The 24,387-nt window shown below is 39.6% G+C and overlaps 1 protein-coding gene across 1 annotated transcript in view; it reads left to right on the top strand.

The window, feature by feature from the left end:
• Positions 1-2,471: 2,471 nt before the first annotated feature.
• RB1 (RB transcriptional corepressor 1) overlaps positions 2,472-24,387 on the top strand; it is a 131,072-nt gene continuing 109,156 nt past the window's right edge. The window contains exons 1-2 of the mRNA XM_032611172.1: positions 2,472-2,787; positions 5,560-5,686. Coding sequence (XP_032467063.1) covers positions 2,657-2,787; positions 5,560-5,686 — 258 coding nt within the window. The 5' untranslated portion in view covers positions 2,472-2,656. The remainder of the gene's footprint in view (positions 2,788-5,559; positions 5,687-24,387) is intronic.

Here is a 24,387-nt window from a genome sequence, read left to right as displayed (position 1 = left end):
GGAATATAAGGGTGTTGATTGACTCAGTTCCTTCTGAGTTTGGTATGAGGACTTTATAGTAGGGAACATAGTTAAAGTAATCCATGGTAAAAATACACATCCTTTTGTAAATTGAGAAATCTCTCTTGAGCTATCATAATTATAGTAAACCCAGGTGTCGATAAGTTGGGTTTAACAAAGCAAGTCATATCTATATATGAAGAGAGTTTACTTCAGTTCCTAGAACTTTCCTCTGCTTTCCTTCCCTCCCCAGTTTTAGCAAACAAGCAGTTACTGTGTGCCCAATACCGTGCTAGGTACTAAGGGCAACCTCAATGATGGGTGTCTATCCTGAAGGGGTTCACTGGAGCAATATTATCAGTTATGATGCTTTTTGGTGGAAACAACTGAAAACCCCAGCTCTGTTAAGGTCAGCTCCAGGGTTGGTCAAATCAGAGGCTCAGTTATGTCACCAAGGACCCAGATTTTCTGATTTTCCTACTGTGCCATCCTTAGTATTTCTGCCTCAAACTCAGGTCAGCTTGTCTTAAGTCACAATGGCTGCAGCAACTGCAAGTGTCACATCCTCCAAATAGTTAAGGGGTAGAACTATGTCATCCTTGTATCTCTTTTCAGCAGGCTCCCAGCAGCCTCTGTTTGATCCTGCAAAGACCAAAACTGGATCCTGTGCTCCTGACTACCCTAATCCTGGGCAAGGTGAGTGGAATTACCACTGTGATGGTATGTGCTCTCTGTAGCCGGGCCTGGGCATGGACCCTACCACCAGATAAACTTTTAGTCCCCGAGAGAGGGTTTCTGAACTTAGGCAGAACCAGCTGTTGAGCAGGCCAATGATTGCCACCCCTTTTTCACATTCTGGCATATACCATGGCATACACAGAAAATGATAATCCATTGTACGACACACAGGGATAAACCCAAGAGCTATGACTTGCCTGGGGCTGCTGCCTCAGCCTTGCTCAGCTGTTCCAAGGATGGGGGAGGGGGTTTCACACCAGAGCACAGCTGTATTTTATTCACAGCACCTCAGTTGAGAGGCTCTGAACCGGCAACCCACAGCATCTGCCAATGAGAGAAAAACATGTACTCAAACTAGGCAATCTATTATTATAAGCAAGTACCAAGAGACAAGAGACAGTTTCTAAGCCAATGCATGATGGTGGTAGTTCCAGCAAACTCTTCTCTGATGTCTTTGCACATGCTGTTTCCCTCTCTTGGTGTTTTCTTTAACACGATGTAATGGATAAATGGAGTCAAATATATCTTGGTTCAAATACTCTACCACCTGTAAACCCATCTAACATTGTTCAAAATAAAGTAACGTCTGTCAAGGGCCACTATCAAGTCTCTTTCAGACACCCAAGGACTGGAAAATTACTGAAGACAACAAGTCTATTCTCAGAAAAAACACATCCTATAGAAGCACAGCCAGCCTGGTGACAACTGCGTACCAGAATAGATATCAACCCATCCCCTCTTTCTTGCATCTTGCCCTTTAAGACTCAGTAAAAGACTCAAACGCCCACCCTTCAGGGCCAACGCCACTCTATGCTTTTGGCCCCTTTCCTCCCTAGGAAAGAGAATAAAAACTAACTTTTCTTCCCCTGTTAATATTTCGGTCAATTCTTTCACAACACGCGTCGGCTCACCTAATATCACCCATCAGCTCTGTAATGTTGGTTAAATTAACTCCTCCGAGCCTGTTTTCCCAGCTGGAAAGTGTAATAGGACTACGACTCATTTTAAAGGGTTGCTTCTGAGTATTAAGTAGGACAATTATGTAAAGTGGCCAGAACAGTCCCTTGTACACAAAGTCCTCCTTAAATGTTAGGTCCGTCGGGAAAACTTCTACTCAAATGCCACTGCTCCTCTGAAGCTGTCCCTTATACATTTCGAGGGTGCTTCCTGATTTCACACCCCTGTTAAATCATTTAGCACCCTGTCATTAGTTCTTTGCCCAACCCCTTCCCCAAAAGAACTCTAAAAGGCCATTGTCCCATACTTGGTCTCTCCTAAGGGTTGGCAAAATTCAGCTCCTGAGAGGTGTTCCAGAAGTTTTTGTTTTTGTTTCGCACGACTTCGCTTAACGGATTGGGCGGTAGGACTGCGGGCGAGAGGGAGGGCACCGCCCACGGAGCAGAGGGGCGTGCCCGCCCCGGGTGCGCTCGCCAGATACTCCCGGCGGGGCCTCCGCCGTAGCTCCGGATCCACCCGCAGATAGTGATGGGGCCTGCGCTCGCCCACCAGGCTGGGTAGCGTCCCGTTACCGGAACCCACGCCTGGAGGGGCGAGTTTCGGGAAGGGACAGGTTCAGGCGGCTGCGGCTGCCTCTGGGCGGGCGCCTGGGCCCAGGCCGGGGCTCCCCTCCCGACCGCCCCCCCGCCCCGCGCATAGCCCGGCACCCCGGTGCCCTCCCGACGCCGGCGGGCCCGGGAGCCTCGCGGACGTGACGCCGCTGGCGGAAGTGACGTTTTCCCGCGGTTGGACGCGGCGCTCGGTTGCCGGGCGGGGGAGGGCTCGTCCGGTTTTTCTCAGGGGACGTTCAAATTATTTTTGTAACGGGAGTCGGCAGAGGACGGGGCGTGCCCGACGTGCGCGCGTCCTCCCTCCCCGGACCTCCTCCAGCGTCCGCCGGCGCCTGCCCTGCGAGGGCGTCATGCCGCCCAAAACCCCCCGTAGAGCAGCAGCCGCCGCCGCCGCCGCGGAGCCCCCGCCGCCTCCCCCGCCGCCCCCTCCTGAGGAGGACCCCGAGCAGGATAGTGGCCCCGAGGACCTGCCTTTGGCCAGGTGAGCGAGCCGAGACGCCGCCGCGGGCGGCGCGCAGGAAGGGCGCCCAGAGGGTGCGTCGACGGGCGCCGCGGCGTCTACGCGGGGGCGCGTCTCCGCCGGGGACCGGGTCCCGGCGGGAGTAGGGACTCTCCCGGTGCCCCACCGCCGCGGAGCGCCCACAGGAGGCTGACAGGAGTCTGGGTTCGGGAGCGAGGAGAGGGCGGCCGGGAGGGGTCTCGGCTCCAGCTTGACAGGTGTCGGGCGGGTGGGGCTCGGGTCGCTGAGCGAAGTGACAGGTGCCGCCTTTCCTCCGCGAGACTGGAGTCTCGCAGGCGGCGGGTGATTTCGAGACCCCATCAAATGCAAAACGAAAAAAAAAAAACAAAAAAAACTGGTGCCTGTTGGAGAGGTTTTTCTCCTGTTGAGGTTTGTAGTCCTCCGGTGGTCATTTGACTTTCTGTTTTGGTCTCCTGCGATGCAGCAGTTGGAAAGTATTTTCCTCTGGGCGTGCAGCTGCATCTGAAGCCCAGTCCTGGGAGAGGCCAGCCAGAAAAGCCTTGGACGCTGCTGCAGAGATGCCATCGGACGTGAAGCGCAGGGTCCTGGGTGTCAGTTGCCCCCAGGAAACTCGGCTGAGGTGCTTTATGGCGTTCCCTTAGAAGAGTGCTTTCAGTACGTGAGGATTCACAGCCATCGGTAGTGACTGGTGGAACATAACTCTTTAGAGGAACTGGTGTATGGGCAAAAATATTGTGAGACATTTAGCCCAAGAGCTTGAAAGTTTCTAAACTTTTTCTTTTTTCTCGTTGCATAAAAGTCTTCTTTCATGTTAGTCTGCTTCAGCGTGCCTCATTATTTCTTCCATTTTGCGTTTTGGCTTTGAGCCAGCGAGGATCCTGGTGTCCTCCTTTTTTGTTTTGTTTGAGTACAAAATTAGTGTTTTTGTGCTCACATGGAATTATTTTTTTTTCTCCTAAGTGGATTCTAAATTTAAGCAAGTCCATGATAATGCAGCAGAATATGACAAGAAGATATATATTGCAGCAGCTTATTTTTCTTGATTGTGATGCTTTATGGTTAGAACCTAAGATTGAACGAATATAGTTGTCATTATTATTGTCAGCACTAGCCCTACTTTGAGACTACACATCAGTTTCAAGGGAATGGGACTCCTTTCTGTCCCTCAGTACTCCCTCCTGCAGTTCTAGTCTATCAGCAAGTCCTATTTCTCTTATCTCCCCAGACACTAACAGAATTCGGGACAAATTGTTAAAGATTGGAATGGGCTTTGGAAATGGCTTGTGAAAAGCTATTCAAAATGCATATATTTAGACTCTCTTATGCATTAATTAAAAATCATTCTCGCTAGTTTAAAAAAAAAAAAGCCCAGGGATGTTCTGAGAGAAGACATTCGTTTCTGATTAGACTGATATATACAGTACTTTCCAGTTTCCCTTTGTAAAGTGCAGTGAAGTCTACTGTAAAGAACCCCATGTTATCCACAGAGCTTGGAAGCATTCTTGATTATTGTAGGGTAACCAGAAATATTGAAGTTCTGGCCGTCACCTGGGAAAAGAGACTTTGTTTCTTTTATTTTGCAAAACTGTATTTTATATACCTTTAAATGATGGAACTGTCAAAAATTCTCCTGTAAGTCAAAACCATGCAGTCTGTTCTTGATTATCCTTACCCATAAAATGTTTCCTTAGCATGGGCTATCAAACTCTACAGGTTAACTACTTAACAAGGATAGAACCACTGCCTGGCAATCTGAAGCCGAGAAACTTACTTGGGATGGATTCAGGGCCCAGTCCAACTGCATTTCCAGTGACAGAGCCTATGTCTACTTTGAGAGTTGAGGTCTTCCTGCTACTGTATTATCTCTGGCTTAAGTGATACAGTTGTAAGGGAAACCATCACTAGGAACAACACACCATCTTCATTCTTGAGATAACCAAAAGGTAATTATGTTTTGAAGTAAGGTTGGCAGTCTGGAATAGTGGTCAGGGGCATGGATTATAGAGTTAGGTTATTGGGTTTATATCAGGGTTTCCTATTTACTGGCTGTGATCTCAGGTGAGTACTTTAACTTTTCTGATTTGGTACTTATCTGTAAAACAAGAATAATAAGAGTACTTACCTAATAGGGCTGATGTGGGATTCAGTCTACCTTCATCGAGGGTACTTTGTATGGGGCCATAGCAAATTCTAAAAAACTGTAAGCTATGCCTTGTACTACTATTATTATTATTAGATGTCAAATAGACATTAAGTGAATGAAAAAGAATTGGGCAAGAAGAATTTTTTGACTGCCTGTCTTGGTTAAGAAAGATGAAGAAGAAAAGGCTGAATTTGATCATCATGTAAGAAATACTAGTAGGTAGATTAAATGAAACATTGATTGTATTTTAGCAAAGTTACTGATATTGAATTGATTTTGTAATATTATCTAAGGCTTTCCTCTTGGCTAGTATCATCCCAGCTTTCCCAAACAGTTTTAGCTATTGTACTTACTTTCCTTCACAAGGCTATTTTGCTGCTCTAAAGTATGTGATTCACCAGACCAGCAGACATTTTTCACTGTGTGGTATTCTTGTTTTGGAAAGACCGAAGAAGATAAACATATGCTTAAATTCTAAGTGTAATTTTTTTCAAAGATAAATAAGATGCTAAAGTATTTAGTGATGCTGTCTTTCAGGGTAGTGCTATTGTATGCAAAATATTGAAACAAATATTTAATTAATTTGATTGTAAGTATGTGCCTATTACATGTATATTTTCATTTGGTAGGCTTGAGTTTGAAGAAACTGAAGAACCTGATTTTACTGCATTATGTCAGAAATTAAGGATACCAGATCATGTCAGAGAAAGAGCTTGGTTAACTTGGGAGAAAGTTTCATCTGTGGATGGAGTCTTGGTAAGGATTGTCTTAAAATTTTTTGAAAACATTTTTCTAATTTTAAAAATAATTTTTAATCACTGTAGAAAATTGAGAAAATGGAAAATATAAAGCAAAGCTAGTAACAATTCTATTACCCAGAGGCAATTTACTTCTGATAATATTAAAAATTAAAAAGAACCCAAAACTCTCCATGTAGGCCCCCCACCAAAGTATTTTAAAGCAAATTTTAGGTATCATATTTTATTCATAAATACTTTTCTCTGCTATAAAGACTTTTAAAAAAACAAAAAATGCCTCATAAAATGATTTTTTATATCCTATAAAATAATTTTTAGTATCTCATAATACATAGTGTTCAAATTTCCTGATTGCCTTAGAATTAGGTATATTAGAATTCAGGATCTTTGATAATATTTTGAAATATTTCTTCCATTTTTTCTTTGCATCTGTATGTGTATACCACCAGCAAATAATTATTGATGCTTTATATGTGCTGGGGAATATTATAAACACTTTTCAGAGAACCCATTTGACAATCCATTAAGATGTGAAATATAAAATCTTTATTTTACATGTAAAATGTAAAACCTTCATTTTATAGATGAAGACACAGAAGTAGAGCAAGGTTAAGTAACTTAACCAAGGACCCTGACTAATAAGATCTAAAGCATACTGTATATAACTACATGTATGATCCCATACATGTAGTTATATGTAGGTACATGTAGTTACATATAGGTTTGTATCTTGTTTAAAAAATTTTTTTCTTAACATATGAGCATTATGTTATTAAATATTTTTTTGATATTTGATAATGTAGTTTCCAGTGGTAGTGTAATATTCTTTTTTGTATTTTAATTTGTTAACTCTTACTGTTATATGACATTTTTTCCTCCAACTTTGGAACTGTAAAATAATGTGATTAAACATCCTTATTCGTAAGAGTGATGCCTGGCAGAAAGTAAGTCTGTGATAACTTGTTAAATAAATTCATGAACCAATCTCTGATTATTAGAATACATTCTTACAAGTTGAATTACTGAGTCAAAAGCTATGAACATGTATAAAACTCTTGGTAATTATTGTTAAATTGCACTCCAGACACTTTTCATGAGTTTACTTTCTCATCAGCATTGTAGTAGAGTACATGTACGTCTTTTTTTACTGATCAGATCAACACAACAAAATGTGCTTATGTACATCCCATAAAAATAACTATTTAAAACCATTTAAAAAAATCTCTGATGTCTTAGTCTATTTGGACTATTATAACAAATACCATAAACTGGGTAACTTATAAACAATAGAAATTTATTTCTCACAGTTTTGGAGCCTGGGAAGTCCAAGATCATGGTGCTGGCAGATTCTGTGTCTGGTGAGGGTCCACTTACTTGTTCATAGATAGTGCGTTGTCACTGGCCTCACTTGGCAGAGTGGGTGGGAGCTTTTACTGGCTTCTTTTATAAGGGCACCAATTCCATTCATGAGGGCTCTGCCCTCCTGACCTAATCACTCCTGAAGGCCTCATCCCCTAATAACATCACATTGGGTATTAGGTTTTCAGCATATGAATTTTGAGGGGACACAAGCATTCAGTCCATAGCACCTGGTAATAAAAAAAAGGAGAAAACAAATCTCACAGTTCCAAAGATCTGGACATATTCAAGAACTCCATACTAAAAAGGAATACTTGAAGTATCTTGGATGAATTATATTATTGGTATCATCCCAAAGGACCTAATGTATATTTCCACTGATTTGGGTACTTCATGTACAGAGCTGTTTCTGTGCATGCCGTTAAAGAGTCCTTCACTTTTCTCTCTTCCATAAATACTAGGCTTTTAGTTTTCAGAAAGTTGAAAAGGGGTATTTGATTGTAGAGAGTTTGGTGAGTATAGATAGTTTCCAACTTTTAAGCTGGTTGTGTTCCAGATCTCTTTGCAAGTACAATATGGTAGTTAGATTTCCGGGCTGGTTCACAGAAAACTTTTTTTTTTTTTTTTAACTGAACTGTAGCAGTTAATAGTTTTGGGCTTCAGACTTGAATATATATATATATTATATATATATAATATGTATATATATATATATATATGTATATATATATGAATAAATGTTACTGCTTTTGTATCCTACCCTTTTCTCCTCCTGGCTTTGTCCCTGCTTTCTACGGGAACTGGCACACTTTAAAACTCATCTCCTGATGGAGCTCATGACGGGGACTAGGACATGTGCAGTCATTCCTGGTTGTGTGCTGAGGAAGACAAGAAAGGAATTTCATGTTGCCTTTGGGATTTGGGGTACCTTTTAGTTGGGTACGACTGGATGATGTTGTATTGTCCTGTTATAATTCACCAGACTTTTACATAGAAATCTTATTTTAAGTGATAGTTAAGTTTTTGAGGGTTGATCTGATAATTTAACCTTCATTAATACAGTAATTTCTAAGGGAGAATATGAGCCAGTGTGTGCTGAGAAGCGAATGAATGACAAAATGAACCTGTTTCCTATGCAGCCATTCTAGTTGAGATTGGCTGTCTTCTTTGAAACAAGAAGAGGAATGTCGTAACTTAGGGCACTTTTTGGCAACTGAAAATAGATAATGTTTATTGGAATAGAGGATGGGTTAAGAGCAAGGATTTGTCATCAGACTGGACTGACTCAAGTCTCAGATCTACCATTTACTGGCTCTGTGATCTCGAAAAGTTACCTAAAATCTCCAAGCCTCAGTTTTTTTATTTGTAAAAGGAACTAACAATGATTTTTGGAACTTGGAGTTATTTTGTGGATTAAATAAATTCATGCATGTAAAGCACTTATTAGTGTAAATGAGTGCCTATATTAGGTCATGCAAGAGGAATTATTTGACTTAAGAATTACTGCAGAAAATCTTACATTAATATTTTTTAGGAGAATTTAAGAATCAGTTAAAATGGTTGAAGTTTTAAATGGATGTATAGTGATTCTGATGCAGTATTTTTGCTAAAATCCACATTTTTGAGTTCTTCAGAGTAAAAGAAGTTGTTTATGCATACATGAAAGCATACATTAATTCTTTTAAAGGAAAGGTTTGTGGTATTTTGTCTAGAAATTTCTCCTTGTATAAATGTTTAGTAAGTATGTAATAGGTGATTGCTGTTGTAAGATTAGATTGTGTTCGTGCTGCTTATAGCATATGAATAAAATAAGGAACTTTCCATCAAGAAATTGGCCAGGAATGCTTTTCATACTGTGACTTATGGTGAATCAGTTGTTGGAATTTTGGTTTTCTTTCTGTGTCTTGAATGACAGTGTGGTAGAATAGAAAAGACCTTGGACCTCAGAGCAAAAAACTTTGTGGTTGTAATGTAGCTATATGATTTTAGGCAAATTGGTTAATTCTCCAGTCTCTGTTTGCTCATCTGCAAAGCAGAAATGATGTCTGAATGTCAGTTTCTTAGGGCTTTGCATGTGTATGTGTGTGTGTGTATGTGTGTTTGTATATGTTTTTTGTGTGTATATATTCAAGGGCTTTGAAATATATTGCCCTTGATAGAGGCATTTTTATATGTCATTATATTTAGAAAGATAATTGAAAAAAATAGTTTGGAATTGGAGTAATACTAGGCATTCCATTTAAGCTATACTGCAGAAATATGAAGGGGTTTCTTACTAACCTTAGAAAGCAGAATATCTATTTTAAAATTATGTGTAGTGAAAGGTCCCTTTACCTGTAGTTTTCTAGTCCTTAGTAATATATGTACCCTTTCTGTTTGGCGATGGTGCTGGTATCCTGATTGTATGTGGATGTTGCTGAGCCAAATGCACTTCAGAACATGTACGTGAACGTTATATTTGTATTACAGTTGTAGGATATTTGCAGCTTCTTTTATTTCTGTTTCCAGTCCTCAGATTAATTTTTTTAAAACATTTTGTTACGGAGAATTGCAGATATTTATAAAATTAGGTAGAGAAAATAGTATGACTTCTCATATACCTCTTAACCAGCTTCAGCAGTTATCAGTCATAGCCGAACTCTATTTCTCCCTGACCCCATATTATTTTAAAGTATCCCAGATATGATGTTTCATCTGTACATATTTCAGTATGTATGGGGAAAAAAATAAGAACTCTTAAAAAAATGACCACAGTTCATCACACCTGACAAAATTAATGAAAATTCCTTAATATCAAGTATCCAGCGTTCAAATTTTCTTGATTGTTTCATAAGTTCTTTTTTTTTTTTCAGTATGTTCTAATGAGGATTTAAATAAGGTCCATACAGTATGATTGGTTGACTTGTGTCTTAAATCTTTTAATCTGTTGGTTTCACATCTCCCTTCCCTCCCCCTTTTCCTTTCTTTTTTTTTTTCAATTTATTTGTTGAAGAAACTGGATTGTTTATCCTGTGGAATTTCTTACTGTGTGTATTTTACAGATTGTACCTCCTTCATTGTTTAACATATTTGCTAATTCTCTGTGTTTCCTAGAAATGGATCTAGAGGCCTGATCAGATCCTGGTTTGATATTTTCCAGAAGAAATACTTCAGAGATGTTGTTGTGTATGACTGTTAGTAGACACATAATGTCTTGCTATCTCTCTATTTTTTTTTCTTTTTTTGATGTAAGCTATTATTGATGACCATTGACTAGATCCATCAGGGGTTGCTAAATGGTGAACTGATAACTTTATCATTCCGTTTTCAACTATTAGCTGTAATTCTTCTGTAAATGGAAACTTTCCTCCATCAATTATTCTTATTCTGAAGTACAGATTATTCAGGAAAGGTAGGATAAGTGCTTTATTCTTTGCTTTTATTGACTAGTTTTCAAGCTGATGAGTTTGTTTTGTAACATTCTGTAAAGGTGACCAATGATTATAATCATCTTTTCAAGTATTATCTTGACAGTACCAATAGCCCAGTTTGACTGTACATAGACATTTAATAAGATCTTTACTCAATGATATTATGACATACTGTTGACCCTTGAACCAGTGTGCGGGTTAGGGGCGCCAACCCTCCACACAGTCAACAATCTGCATATGCAGTTCCTTCCTATACAAGGTTCCTCTGTTTCCGCAGTTTCACACCTGAAGGTTCAGCCAACCTTAGGTCACGTAGTAGTATAGTATTTACTACTGAAAAAAAGTCTGCCTGTAAGTGGATGCACAGAGTTCATAGCCATGTTCTTCAAGGGTTAACTGTATTTTGTAACATCAAGAATGAAATGGATGTGAGGTCATATAGTATTTAACCTTTGGGATTGTCTTTTTTCATTCAGCTTAATTCCCTGGAGATACAATGATGTTATATGTCAATATATTAGTTTGCTAAGTCTGCTGTAACAAAATACTACAGACTGGGTGGCTTAGACAGCAGAAATGTATTTTCTCACAGTTTTGGAGGCTGGAAATCCAAGATAAGAGCTGGGCAGCTTTGGTTTCTTCTGAGGCCTCCCTCCTTGGCTTGCAGATGGCTGCCTTCTCCTTATGTTCTGGAATGGTTTTCCTGTGCACATATCCCTGGCACCTTTTTGTGTGTCAGATTTCCTGTTCATGTAAGGATGCTAGTCAGATTCAGTAAGGCCCACACTTCTGTCCTCATTTTAACTTACTGTACCTCTTTGAGACCCTGTCTCCAAATACAGTTACATTCTCAGGTACTTGGGGTTAGGGCTGCAACATAGGAATTTTGTGGGGGGAGCACAATTCAGCCCATTGCAAATAGTTTGTTCGTTGTTTTTTTTTTTTTTTTTTTGGTAGTATTCCATGGTATGGCTGGTCCACAGTTTGTTTAGTCATTCATTTACTGAAAGATGGATGTGCTGTTCATAGGTTTTAGCTATTATGAATAAAGCTGCTGTGAACATTCGTGTATAGGTTTTTGTGTGGACATCAGTTTTCCACTCTTTAAGTAAACACCAAGGAGTGTGATTGCTGGATCCTGTGGTAAGATCCTATGGTAAGAGTATGTTTATTTTTGTAAGAAACGTCCAGATTATATCCAGAGTGGCTGTATCATTAATGAAAGTTCTTATTGTTTCACATTCTTCCCAGCATTTGGTGTTGTCAGTGTTTTGAATTTTGGCCATTCTAATAGGTGTGCTCTCTCATTGTTTTAATTTGCAATTCTCTAATGATATGTGATGCTGAACATCTTTTCATATGCTTACTTGCCATCTGTACATCTTCTTTGGAGCGGTGACTACACCTTGTGCCAATTTTTAAATCTGCTGTTTATTTTCTTATAGTTTTAGGAGGAGTTTTAGGAGGAGTTTATGTATTTTGGGTAACAGTCCTTTTCAGATATATCTTTTGCCAATATTTTCTCCCATTCTGTGGCTTGACTTCTCATTCTCTTGACAGTGTCTTTCACAGAGCAGAAATATTTAATTTTAATAAAGTCTGGTTTATAAATTCTTTTCTGAATCATGCCTTTGGTTGGTATTGTATCTAAGTATCATTGCTATCATACTTCCTGACTTCAAACTATATTACAAAGCTACATTAATCAGAATGGAATGGGATTAGCATTCAAACAGACACACAGATCAATGGAAAAGAATAGAGAGCCCAGAAATAAACCCACACACATATGTGGTCAATTAATTTGTGACAAAAGGAGCCAAGAATATACAACAGGGGTAAGACAGTGTTTTCAATAAAGGGTGCCAGGAAAACTAGACAGCCACATGCACAAAATGAAACTCACTGTCTCACACCATAGACAAAAATGATCTTGAAGTGGGTTAAAGACTTGAACATAAGAAACCGTAAACTCCTAGAAGAAAACAGGTGGTAAGCTTCTTGACATCAGTCTTGGAGATGATTTTTTGAATTTGACACCAAAAGCAAAGGCAACAAAAGCAAAAATAAACAAGTAGGACTACGTCAAAATAAAAAGCTTCTGTACAGGAAAGGAAAGCATCAACAAAATGAAAAGGCAACCTACCAATTGGGAGAAAATATTTGCAAATCATATATCTGATAAGGGGTTAATATCCAAAATACATAAAGAACAAACAGTCCAGTTAAAAACTGGGCAGAGGAACAGAATAGACATATTACCATAGAAGACATATGGATGGCTTACAGGTACATGAAAAGGTGCTTAACATCTCTAATCATTGGGAAAATGGAGATCAAGCCATAATAAAATATCACTCACATCGGTTAGAATGGCTGTTATCAAAAAGGCAAGAAATAACAAGTGTTGGTGAGAATGTAGAGAAAAGGGAACCCTAGTACACTGTTGGTAAGAATGTATATTTGTGCAGCCGCTGTGAAAAACTGTACGGAGGGAGGAGAGAGAGATCAAGATGGAGTTAAAGGACACGGGCTCACCTTCACTCACTTGAACACATCAAAACCAGAACTACATATAGAGCGATGTTTGGTGAAATCGACCCGGGGACTAGCAAGATGACTCTCCTACAACCAAGGCTGTAAAGGAAGAACCACACGAAGGCTGGTAGGAAGGGAGGAGAAGCAATCTGGTCAGGACCTGTACCCGCTGTGGGGGACACAAGAGGAAGGGGATGTCACAGGCTTGGGAATTATCCCTGGGGGAATGAGGGATTTGAGCCACATATTAGGCACCCTAGCCCAAGGGTCCAACGCTGGGAAGATGACCCCCTTAACTGGTTTGAAAATCAGTGGGGCTTACTGGAGAGATATAAGAAACCGAGACACCGCTTTTGAAGAGCATGCACAGACTTGCTTCCTCCCAGTCACAGCACAGAGGCAGCAGATTGAAAACTTCCTGGGGCTCTGGCCGGCTTCTCAGGACCGCCCCAGTGCACTCCCCAGCCTGCACAGGGCTCCTGCTCCAGCGCCTCTTGCTCTGGTGCTGCACCCGACTAAGGCGCAGGCTGTTGACGAGAGTGCGCACACGCCGAGGGATCCAAGCCTGCTTGGACCCAGCCCCTGTCTCTGAGTGTGGAGGCAGCCATTGCCAGCACGTGTGTCAGTGTGTACACTCGGCGGGGAGTGAAACCCGATCCCGGGCAGAGAATGTTGCCACTCAAGTGAGGCTTCCTTGCACACACTCGAGAGGGAGCGAAACTAGCTCTAGGGTGGAGACTGCCATCGCAGGATTGTGTGCCCCTGCTCACACCTAGAAGGGAGCAAAACCAGGTCAGTGGCATGGCACCAGCCCCTCAAGCCCTGACCCAGCCTCTAACCAAGGCATGTGCACCAGAGGGTGGGGAGAGTGAAATCAGCACAGAAGTACAGCCCCATGCCCTCGAGCCCTGGATGAGCCCCAAACCAAGACAGGGACTGCCACCCACCTAGCTGAAACCCAGTTCCCTCAGGACTCCTGTTCCAGCCCCTTGAGCCCCACCCCACCTCTCACAGGGCGGTGACAGCCATTGAGCAGAGAAGCCCCAGCTCTGACTAGCCACTCCAACTTCAGCCCTACCTCCTACCAAAGTGTTGGCTGCCAGCACACCCTGAGGGAAGATCCAGACTGTGCTCACTTCAGATCCAGCAGCACTCCTACCAAAGCAACTGGACACATGCAGACTGCATAGAGACATTCCCACATGAGGACATGCCTTCAAGACTGGGAGAGGTCACTGCTTCACCTAATTTCATGGCGACAGAGAAAGTTAAACAAAATGAGAAGACAGAGGAGTATGTTTCAAATGAAAGAGCAAGAAAAAAACCCTGGGGGGAAAAAAACAGACTCTAATGAAACAGAGGTAAATACCTGATAAAGAATTCAAAGTGATAGTAATAAGTATGCTAACAGAACTGGGGAAAAGAATAGATGAACACAGTGAGAATTTTAACAAGGAACTACACACACAAAAAAACCAGTCAGGGGGCTTTCCTGGTGGCACAGTGGTTGAGAGTCCACCTGCCGCTGCAGGGGACACAGGTTCATGCCCCGGTCCAGGAAGATCCCACATGCCGCGGAGCGGCTGGGCCCGTGAGCCATGGCCACTGAGCCTGCGCGTCTGGAGCCTGTGCTCTGCAAGGGGAGAGGCCAGAACAGTGAGAGGCCCATGTACCGCAAAAAAAAAAAAGAGCTGAAGAACACAACAACTGAAATGAAAAACACACTAGAGAGAATTAACAGCAGGTTAGGTGATAAAGGAGAATGCATAAGGGATCTGAAAGAATAATAGAAATCACCCAGTCAGAACAGCAAAAAGAAAAACAGATTTTAAAAAATGAGAAGAATAAGGAACCTTTGGGAAAATATCAGGTGCACTAAAATTCACAATATAGGGGTCCCAGAAGGAGAAGAGAGAGAGAAAGGGTAGAAAATGTAATTATTGGAATTATGGCTGAAAACTTCCCAAACCTAGACAATGAAACAGATATCCAGATGCAGGAAACACCCAGAGTCCCAAACAATATGAACCCAAGACGTATCATAATTAAAATGGCAAAAGTTAAAGAGAGAAAATGCAGCTAGAGAAAAACAGTCACATACATTTCTGTTATGAGTAATTTGTGTCTTTCACTCTCTTTTTGTAGTTAATCTGACTATAGGCTTATTGATTTTATTGATCTTTTCAAAGTAACAGATTTTGGTTTCCTTGGTTTTTCTGTTGATTTTCTGTTTTCACTAATTGTTTTGTGTTTAGCTGGCTTTTTTATTGAAATGTTTAAATTCCTTTCTTATTTCCTTTTGTGTATATTCTTTCATTGTTTTCTTTGTAGTTACCATGGAGATTACATTTAACATCCTAAAGCTTTAACACTCTAATTTGAATTTATTCAAGCTTAACTTCAATAACATAGAAAATTATGCTTCTTCAACAGTCCTGTCCATACTCCTTTCAGTTGTTGATGTCACAAAATTGTCTTTTTATGTTGAGAGTCCAAAAACATAAACTAATAATTTTTAATGCATCAGTCTCTTAAATTATATAGAAAACAAAAAGTGAAGTTACACATCATTATTACAATAATAATATCTTTTGCAATTGCCCTTTTTTTTTTTTTGAGGTACGCGGGCCTCTCACTGTTGTGGCCTCTCCCGTTGCGGAGCACAGGCTCCAGACACGCAGGCTCAGCGGCCATGGCTTACGGGCCCAGCCGCTCCACGGCATGTGGGATCTTCTCTGGACCGGGGCACAAACCCGTGTCCCCTGCATTGGCAGGCAGACTCTCAACCACTGCGCCACCAGGGAAGCCCTGCAATTGCCTATTTAAAAAATTTATTTATTTTATTTATGTTTGGCCGCGGTGGGTCTTTGTTGCTGTGCACAGGCTTTCTCTAGTTGTGGCGAGCGGGGGCTACTTTTCGTTGCGGTGCACAGGCTTCTCATTGCGGTGGCTTCTCTTGTTGCTGAGCATGGGCTCTAGACATGCACGCTTCAGTAGTTGTGGCTTGCGGGCTCTAGAGCGCAGGCTCAGTAGTTGTGGCTCACGGGCATAGTTGCTCTGAGGCATGTGGGATCTTTCCGGACCAGGGATTGAACCTGTGTCCCCTGCATTGGCAAGCAGATTCTTAACCACTGCACCACCCGGGAAGTCCTGCCCATGTATATACCTTTACTGAGATTTTTATTTCTTCATATGGCTTTGAGTTACTGACTTTAGTCCTTTAATTTCAACCTGCAGGACTCCTTTTAGCATTGCTCATAGGATATGTGTAGTGGTAATGATAATTATCTTCCTCAACTTTTGTTTATCTAAGAATGTCTTAATTTTTTCCTCACTTTTGAAGGACAGTTTTGCTGCCTATAGCAATCCTGGCTGACAGTTTTTTTCTTTTAGCACATTGAATACATCAGCTCCTTCTGAATACTGCCTTCTGGCCTTCAGAGTTTCTGATGAGAAATCTGCAGATAATCTTATTGAAGATCCTTTATACATGATGGCTTTCTTCTTTCTTGCTGCTTTAAAAATTCTCCCTTTGTGGGCTTCCCTGGTGGCGCAGTGGTTGAGAGTCCGCCTGCTGATGCAGGGGACATGGGTTCGTGCCCTGGTCCAGGAAGATCCCATATGCCGCGGAGTGGCTGGGCCCAAGAGCCATGGCCACTGAGCCTGTGCGTCCGGAGCCTGTGCTCTGCAACGGGAGAGGCCACAACAGTGAGAGGCCCGCATACCAAAAAAAAAAAAAAAATTCTCCCTTTGTCCCTGGGACATGACAGCTTACTTATAATATGTCTTGGAATGGGTCCCTTTGAGTTCATCCTACTTGGAGTTTAAGCTTCTTGGATGCTTATATTCATGTCTTTCATCACATTTTGGAAATTTTGGCCATTATTTTAAAAAATATTTTCCATTTCTTTTTTCTCTCTCTTCTTCTGGAACTCCCATAATGTATATGTTGTTCCACTTAATGGTGTCTCACAGGTCCCTTAGTCTCTGTTCACTTTTCTTCAGATTTTTTCTTTCTGTACATTGTCCTGTCTTCAAGTTTGTTGTTTCTTGCTTCTGCTTTCTCAAATCTATCTCTGAACCTCTGTAGTGAATTTTTCATTTTGGTTATTATACTTTTCAGCCCCAGAATTTCTAGAGACTTCTTTTTTAGGTTCTATGTATTGATTTTTCCATTTTGTTTGTACATCATTTTCTTGACATATCTTCCTTTAGTTCTTTGAGCATCTTTAAGACACTTGTTTTAAAATTTTCATCTAGTAAATCTGCCATCAAATCTTTTTCAAGGATACTTCCTTTTGGCCAACTTTTTTTTCCTTTAAATGAGCCATACTTTCTTGTTCTTTGTATGCATTGTCATTTTTTTGTTGAAAACTGGACATTTGAATCTAATAATTTGGTAAGTCTGATATCACATTCTCCCCACTTCCCTAGAGTTTGCTGTTTGTTTGTTTGTTTTCATTTATGTTTGGTTTGGTTTTGATTGTTGTAGGCTATGTCTGTGCCAGGGATCAGCCTGAAGTATAAACTTAAGGTCTTCTCAGGCCTTTTCTGATTCTGTGCCTTTCTTGGGTGTGCAGTGTGACTTTCTAATTTCCTCCATTTATTTGGTTACTTTTGAATGTCTTAGTCCAATGTCTGACTCCCAAAAGAGGAAAAAGAGAAAAAAATGAAGAGTAGGGGGAAGGTGCCAACTTTTTAAATCTCCTGGCAGTCACTTCAACTAGAGGGAGAGGTGCTTGCAGCAATGGGGGAGGTGCAACAACAGTAGCCCCCACCTCTTTGCCTGCTCCTCCGTGATGAGCAGCGATAAGTGATCAGAGCACAGATCTGTGAAATTTGGAGGACTGGGTCCTTTCTGCCCACCCTGGGTCCTGCAGATTCTGTGCAGGCTGTTCCAGGAACATGTGCATAGTTGCCTGCCATGTGGGTGACAGTTGGCTATGGGTACCTGTTACTGTGTTCAGAGCTGAAATTGACAGAAATTAATTATCATTTACCTTCTTTGCCTTCCCCTGGAAGTTGTAAGCCTTTAATAGACTCCAGAGTTCCAGAATAGTTACATCCAACAGATTCTGCCAGTGCAGCTGTTGTCTGGGTGGGGAGACAGATTTCTAGTGCTTCCTACTCTGCCGTCTTCCCAGAATTCTCTCTTCATATGAGTTTTAGGATCAATTTGTCAGTTTCTTTCAGAAAGACAGTTGAGATTTCAGTAGAGGTTATACTGAATCTCTAGATTAATTTGGGGAGTATTGCCATCTTAACAATATTATCTTCAGATGCATGAGTGTGAAATGTCTTTCCATTTATTGAGATATTCTTTAATTTTTCAACAGTATTTTTAGTTTTTAGAGTACAAATCTTGCAATTAAAATATTATTCCTAAGTATTTTATTCTTACTGATTCTGTTATAAATGGAATTTGTTTTTGGTTTTTGGTTTATTCATTGCTGGTGTATAGAAATACAGTTGACTTTTGCATGTTGATTTTGTATGCTGCAAACTTGCTGAATTCATAGTTTAATTCAAATAGTTTTTTAGTGTATTCCTTAGGATTTTCTGAATACAAGATCATATTGTCTGCAAATAGAGATAGTTTTACTTCTTCCTTTATAATCTGGATGCCTTTTATTTCTTTTTCTTCCCTAATTGCCCTGGCTAGAACCTTCAATACATTGTTGTCTTTTTCCTTATCTTAGGGGGATGAACATTCAGTCTTTTACCATTACTTATGATGTGGGCTTTTTGTCGATGCCTTTGTCAGGTTGAGGACGTTCCCTTTTATTCCTGTTGTATTGAGTGTTCTGTCAAATGATTTTGGATTTTGTCAAATGATTTTTCTGCATCTATTGAGATAATCATATGTTTTTTTCTCCTTATTGATATAATGTATTATATTATTTTAAGATTTTAAACAACATTGCATTTTTAGGATAAAGTGGGACTTATCCTAAAAATCCCACTTGGTCATAGTCTGTAATTCTTTTTATATATTTGTAAATTTGGCTTCCTCATATTTTGTTGAGGATTTTTTTTTTTGGCTGTGTTGGGTCTTTGTTGCTATGCGTGGGCTTTCTCTAGTTGTGGTGAGCGGGGACTACTCTTCATTGCAGTATGCGGGCTTCTCACTGTTGTGGCTTCTCTTGTTGTGGAGCACATGCTCTAGGTGCACAGGCTTCAGTAGTTGTGGCACGTGGGCTCAGTAGTTGTGGCTTGCGAGTTCTAGAGCTCAGGCTCAGTAGTTGTTGTGCACGGGCTTAGTTACTCCACAGCATGTGGGATCTTCCCGGGCCAGGGCATGAACCTGTGTCTCTGGAATTGGCAGGCAGATTCTTAATCACTGCGCCACCAGGAAAGCCCTTTGTTGATGATTTTTATGCATATGTTCATAAGAGATTTTGGTCTCTATTTTCTTTCCTTGTGATGTCTTTGTATGATTTTAGTGTCAGGGTAGTACTGACCTCTCACAGAAGGAGTTGGGAAATGTTTCCTCCTCTTCAGTTTTTATGGAGCAATTTGGTGACTTGATATTAATTCTACTTTAAATATTTGGTAGAATTCACCAGTGAACCATCTGAGCCTGGACTTTTCTCTGTGTAGAAGTTTTAAAATTACTAACCCAACCTCTTACCTTGTTAGAGGTCTTTTCAGATGTCAGTTTCTTTTTGAGTTGGTTTCAGTCCAACTCTTTTGGAGTTGGATCTTTTGAGAAATTTGTCCATTTCATCTGTGTTATCTAATTTGTCAGCATGCAGTTGTTCATAGCATTCCTGTTATAATTCTTTTTTTATTTCTGTAATGTTGGTCTTAATGTCCTTATTTCATTCCTAATTTTAGTTAATTTGAGTCTTTCTTTTTTCTTGATCAATCTAAGTAAAAGCTTCTCTATTTTGTTGGTTTTTTCAAAAAACCAGTCTTTGGTTTTATTGTTTTTTCTCTTCTATTCTCTAAAAAATTTAATCAAACCGTTTCCTTCCTATCCTTTTTACCATTTAATGTTTTAAACGTAATATAAATGTTGGATAACATTATTAAAGTTCATCATGAACTACTCAGCTATATCTAACATATAATTATATATAATTGTTATAATAATATATAATTTGACTTCCTACTTTTAAAATTGCTTTTTCTTCATGAAAGTTTTTACTGTTGGCCAGTATTGTTTACTGCAGTATATTTTCTTCTTTCTGAGGATCCATGGAAGGAATTTTACTCTCATCTCTGAATGAAGACTAGCTAGGCTTCTTCTGAGAAGCTATTTTATTTTATTTTATTTTATTTTGTGGTCATTATGAATCTTATAACTTATCGTCTACTGTTTTGAATTCCACCTTTCAAGGCGTAGTATGTAGTTTTTCAGATACTAACATCTTGTCATTTTCTCCCACCATTTCTATATTTCCCTTTCAGCATTTCAAAAATATATATATTCATATATAAACACACACCCATATATATTCAAAACTCAAATATACTTGTTTTAAAAAATTTTATAGTATTAGAGTGAAAAGTGACTATCCATTGCTCTCTTTGTATTCCCACTTCTGTAGAAATAACCACTGATAAATTTTTTGCTCATTCTATCCCTTCAACCCTTCCTCACTTCCCCTTTCACACACACACACACACACAAAGGATTTTTATTTTACCTCACTGAGGTCTTATTATTTACTTACACTTTTTAGCCAATTTATTATCAGTGTGTTTGAAATAGGCAGTAGATTCAGATGGTTCAAGATTCAAAAGAAATAAAAATGTAAACAGTGAGAAGTCTCTCTCATTCTTTCCCCTAAGCTGCCTGCTTTTCCTCTGTAGTCAGCTAATAAAAGTTTCTAGTTTTTGCATTTTTCTGCACCTTGCTTTTTTCATGTAGTGATGTATCTTGAAGAGCACCTCTCCCTCTGTGTTTAGCTTAATCTTTTTAGTGGATGTACTTCCCATTGTATGGATGTGTAATTTATTTATATATTCCCCTGTTAACAAACATTTAGTTTATTTTTGAACATTTGATACTACAAACTGCTGCAGTGAATAGCTTTTTATATACATTTAATGCACAAATGAGAGTACTGCTGTAGTGTAGATTCCTAGAAGTGAAACCACTGGGTCAGAAGACATTCACATTTAAAAAATCTAATAGATTATGTCTTTGCTCATAGAATAGAATCTTTGCTGATATCTCACTTTTCCAGTGAGGCCTAAGACTGTTTAATACTGTAATCTGCCCCTACTTCTCCCTCAAATTCTCTATTCACTTTACCCTGCTGTTTTTTAAATTGAAGTATAGTTGTTTACAATGTTGAGTTGGTTTCTAGTGTACAGCAGAGTGATTCAGTTACGCACGTGTGTGTGCGTGTGTGTATTGTTACAAGATACTGAATATAGTTCCCTGTGCTGTACAGTAGGACATTGTTGTTTACCTATTTTATAATTTTTTTTTTTTTTTTGGCTGCATTGGGTCTTTGTTGCTGCGTGTGGGCTTTCTCTAGCTGTGGCCAGCGCAGGCTACTCTTCGTTGCGGTGCTTCTCATTGAGGTGGCTTCTCTTGTTGCAGAGCACGGGCTGTAGGCGCGTGGGCTTCTGTAGTTGTGGCCCGTGGGCTCAGTAATTGTGGCTCGCGAGTTCTAGAGCACAGGCTCAGTAGTTGTGGTGCATGGGCTTAGTTGCTCCGTGGCATGTGGGATCTTCCCAGACTAGGGATCAAACCTGTGTCCCCTGCATTGGCAGGTGGATTCATAACCACTGTGCCACCAGGGAAGTCCACCTATTTTATAATTTATATATAGTAGTGTGTATCTGTTAATCCCAAGCTCTTTCCCCTTTGGTAACCATAAGTTTGTTTTCTGTGTCTGTGAGTCTGTTTCTGTTTTGTCCATAAGATCATTTGTATCATTTTTTAGATTCCACATGTAAGTGATATCATATGATACTTGCCTTTGTCTGTCTGACTTACTTCACTTAGTATGATAGTCTCTGGGTCCATCCATGTTGCTGCAGATGGGATTATTTCGTTCTTTTTGATGGCTAAGTAATATTCAGTTGTGTATATATACCACATCTTCTTTATCCATTCATCTGTTGATGGACACTTGGCAGCTTCCAAGTGTTGGCTATTATAAATAGTGCTGCTGTGAACATTGGGGTGCATGTATCTTTTCAAATTAGAGTTTTATCCAGATTTACGCCCAGGAGTGGAATTGCAGGATCATATGGTAGCTCTATTTTTAGTTTTTTAAGGAGCCTCCATACTGTTCTCCATAGTGTCTGCACCAATTTACATTCCCACCAACAGTGTACGATACCCTGCTCTTTTTTCTCTCTTTCTTTTTTAAATTTTATTGATTTTATTTATTTTTGGCTGCACTGGGTCTTTGTTGCTGTGCGTGGGCTTTCTCTAGTTGCAGCGAGTGGGGGCTACTCTTCGTTGCGGTGTGCGGGCTTCTCATTGCAGTGGCTTCTCTTGTTGCAGAGCATGGGCTCTAGAGTGCAGGCTCAGTAGTTGTGGCACACGGGCTTAGTTGCTGCGCAGCATGTGGGATCTTCCTGGACCAGGGCTTGAACCCGTATCTCCTGCATTGGCAGGTGGATTCTTAACCACTGCGCCACCAGAGAAGGCCTCTTTTTCAAACATAGTATATAGTTTACTTATAGATACTGATTTTTGTTTATTATCGTTCTCTTCCCCCTAAAATGTCAGCTCCAGGAAACAGGAATGTTTATTTTGTTTACTGATGTATTCCTAGCAGTTATAATAGTGCTTACTGCTTGGTAGGCATTTAGTAAATATTTGCTGAATAAATTAAATGAATTAGAGAATAAGGTACAAAATTATCCTTCCTAAAAAGCCCAATTTCTTTACCCACATATTTTGGATTTTGGAGTCTTATTTTATATAGTTTTCTAAGATTAAAAAAAAATTCTTTTTAGTACATATTAGGATATAAATGACTGAAAACAGCTATAATGTATTTCTTTTAAAAAACTACCCCTCCCTCAATTCCCCACAAACATAGGGATGAACTCTAAGTTTTATTCTCCATATTAGAAGTAGATACCAGAAGGATACATCACATACTATATAGCATCTTCTTTTCCAAAGGATTGGAATGACTGTGGAATTGTTATAGGCTTCCAGGTTTGCTAGGATATCTTCAATCTCAATTTAATAGGACTATTTGTTTTTCTGTACTTTATACATCTTTATGCTCTATATAAATATAATTTAGATAAAACAGATGTTGTTTTGAAATAAATGATTGTAAATGATCTATCAGTGAATTAATGTTTTCCTTATTATGTGCATTATAGTTTTAGAGGCCTGATATTCATAATTATTGATGTTCAGATTGGTAGTTATTTCTGCCTGTAACATGTTCAGCTATAAACAGATAGTCAAGTTTATATGAGACCTAGATATTTAGGAGAGCTTTGAAGTGAATTATTTTATCAAAATTTCCTATTCCTCTTCCTGTTTTAATTTACCTCTTTTCAATATGTGCTCTGATTTTCTCATTCTACAAACTTTTTTTTAAGGTAAGTTGAATCAGAATTATCAATATATTGCAGTCAGAAACCACCAAACTTTCCCCACCTTGGATCTGTTTTAAGAAGTTTACCAAACTTAGTTTATTAAATAATAATTTTTCCTAGTTTTATTCAAGACATACAAAGCTGCCAGCCAGTGCTTTTTTTATCAATGTAAAGGTAAATTGTGTTACCTTGCTGCATTGAATTCTAGCAAAAGTGAAGTATTTGCTACTTTAGTTACCGAGGCATTATTGAAAGTAAACATATGGGTTCTCTTAACTTTTTAAGAATTTCAGCACATTTGCCAAAGATGATCATTTTATGATTTGGAACCCTAGAAACTCCCAGACCACAGGACTTGATGATCAGTGATCCCTTTCATTTCCCTTCCAATTGAGATTCTTTCATTTTAATGCCAACTCATTTATTCATTAGTTATGTTTTCATTTTTTCAAGTATTATATGTGATACTGGTAGAAGGAGTTGACATGCAAACTTTGGAAGATACCTTTTATACCTATAATTAAATCTGAGTTGTAGGAGTTGATTTCCTCAGTTTTTTTCATCTTTGTTTCTAAGAGTGGTAGACATCAATTTCATTGATCTTTTACAGAAAAACCAATTAATTAGTCGTTGTTTTAATATGGTGGCAGTTTTCTCTCCTCTGTGGCTATATCTTCTTGGGTGGGTCATCTTTTGGGCCTTTGACTCAATAAAGCAAGCAGAGAGCTTGACTAGAAACTAAATTCCAGGTCAGTTATGTATCACATGTTTAGGAAATGAGGTCTGTAATATCATTTGTTTGTGTGAGTTAGTCCGGTTGATACTCATTAGGTTATCAATGTGTGATCAGGAGCTAAAG

The sequence above is a fragment of the Phocoena sinus genome, chromosome 18 (genome assembly GCF_008692025.1).
Source record: "Phocoena sinus isolate mPhoSin1 chromosome 18, mPhoSin1.pri, whole genome shotgun sequence".
Taxonomy (NCBI): Eukaryota; Metazoa; Chordata; class Mammalia; order Artiodactyla; family Phocoenidae; genus Phocoena; species Phocoena sinus.
The sequence above is the reverse complement of the archived record's forward strand: the minus strand, read 5'-3'. Positions and strand labels throughout refer to the sequence as shown.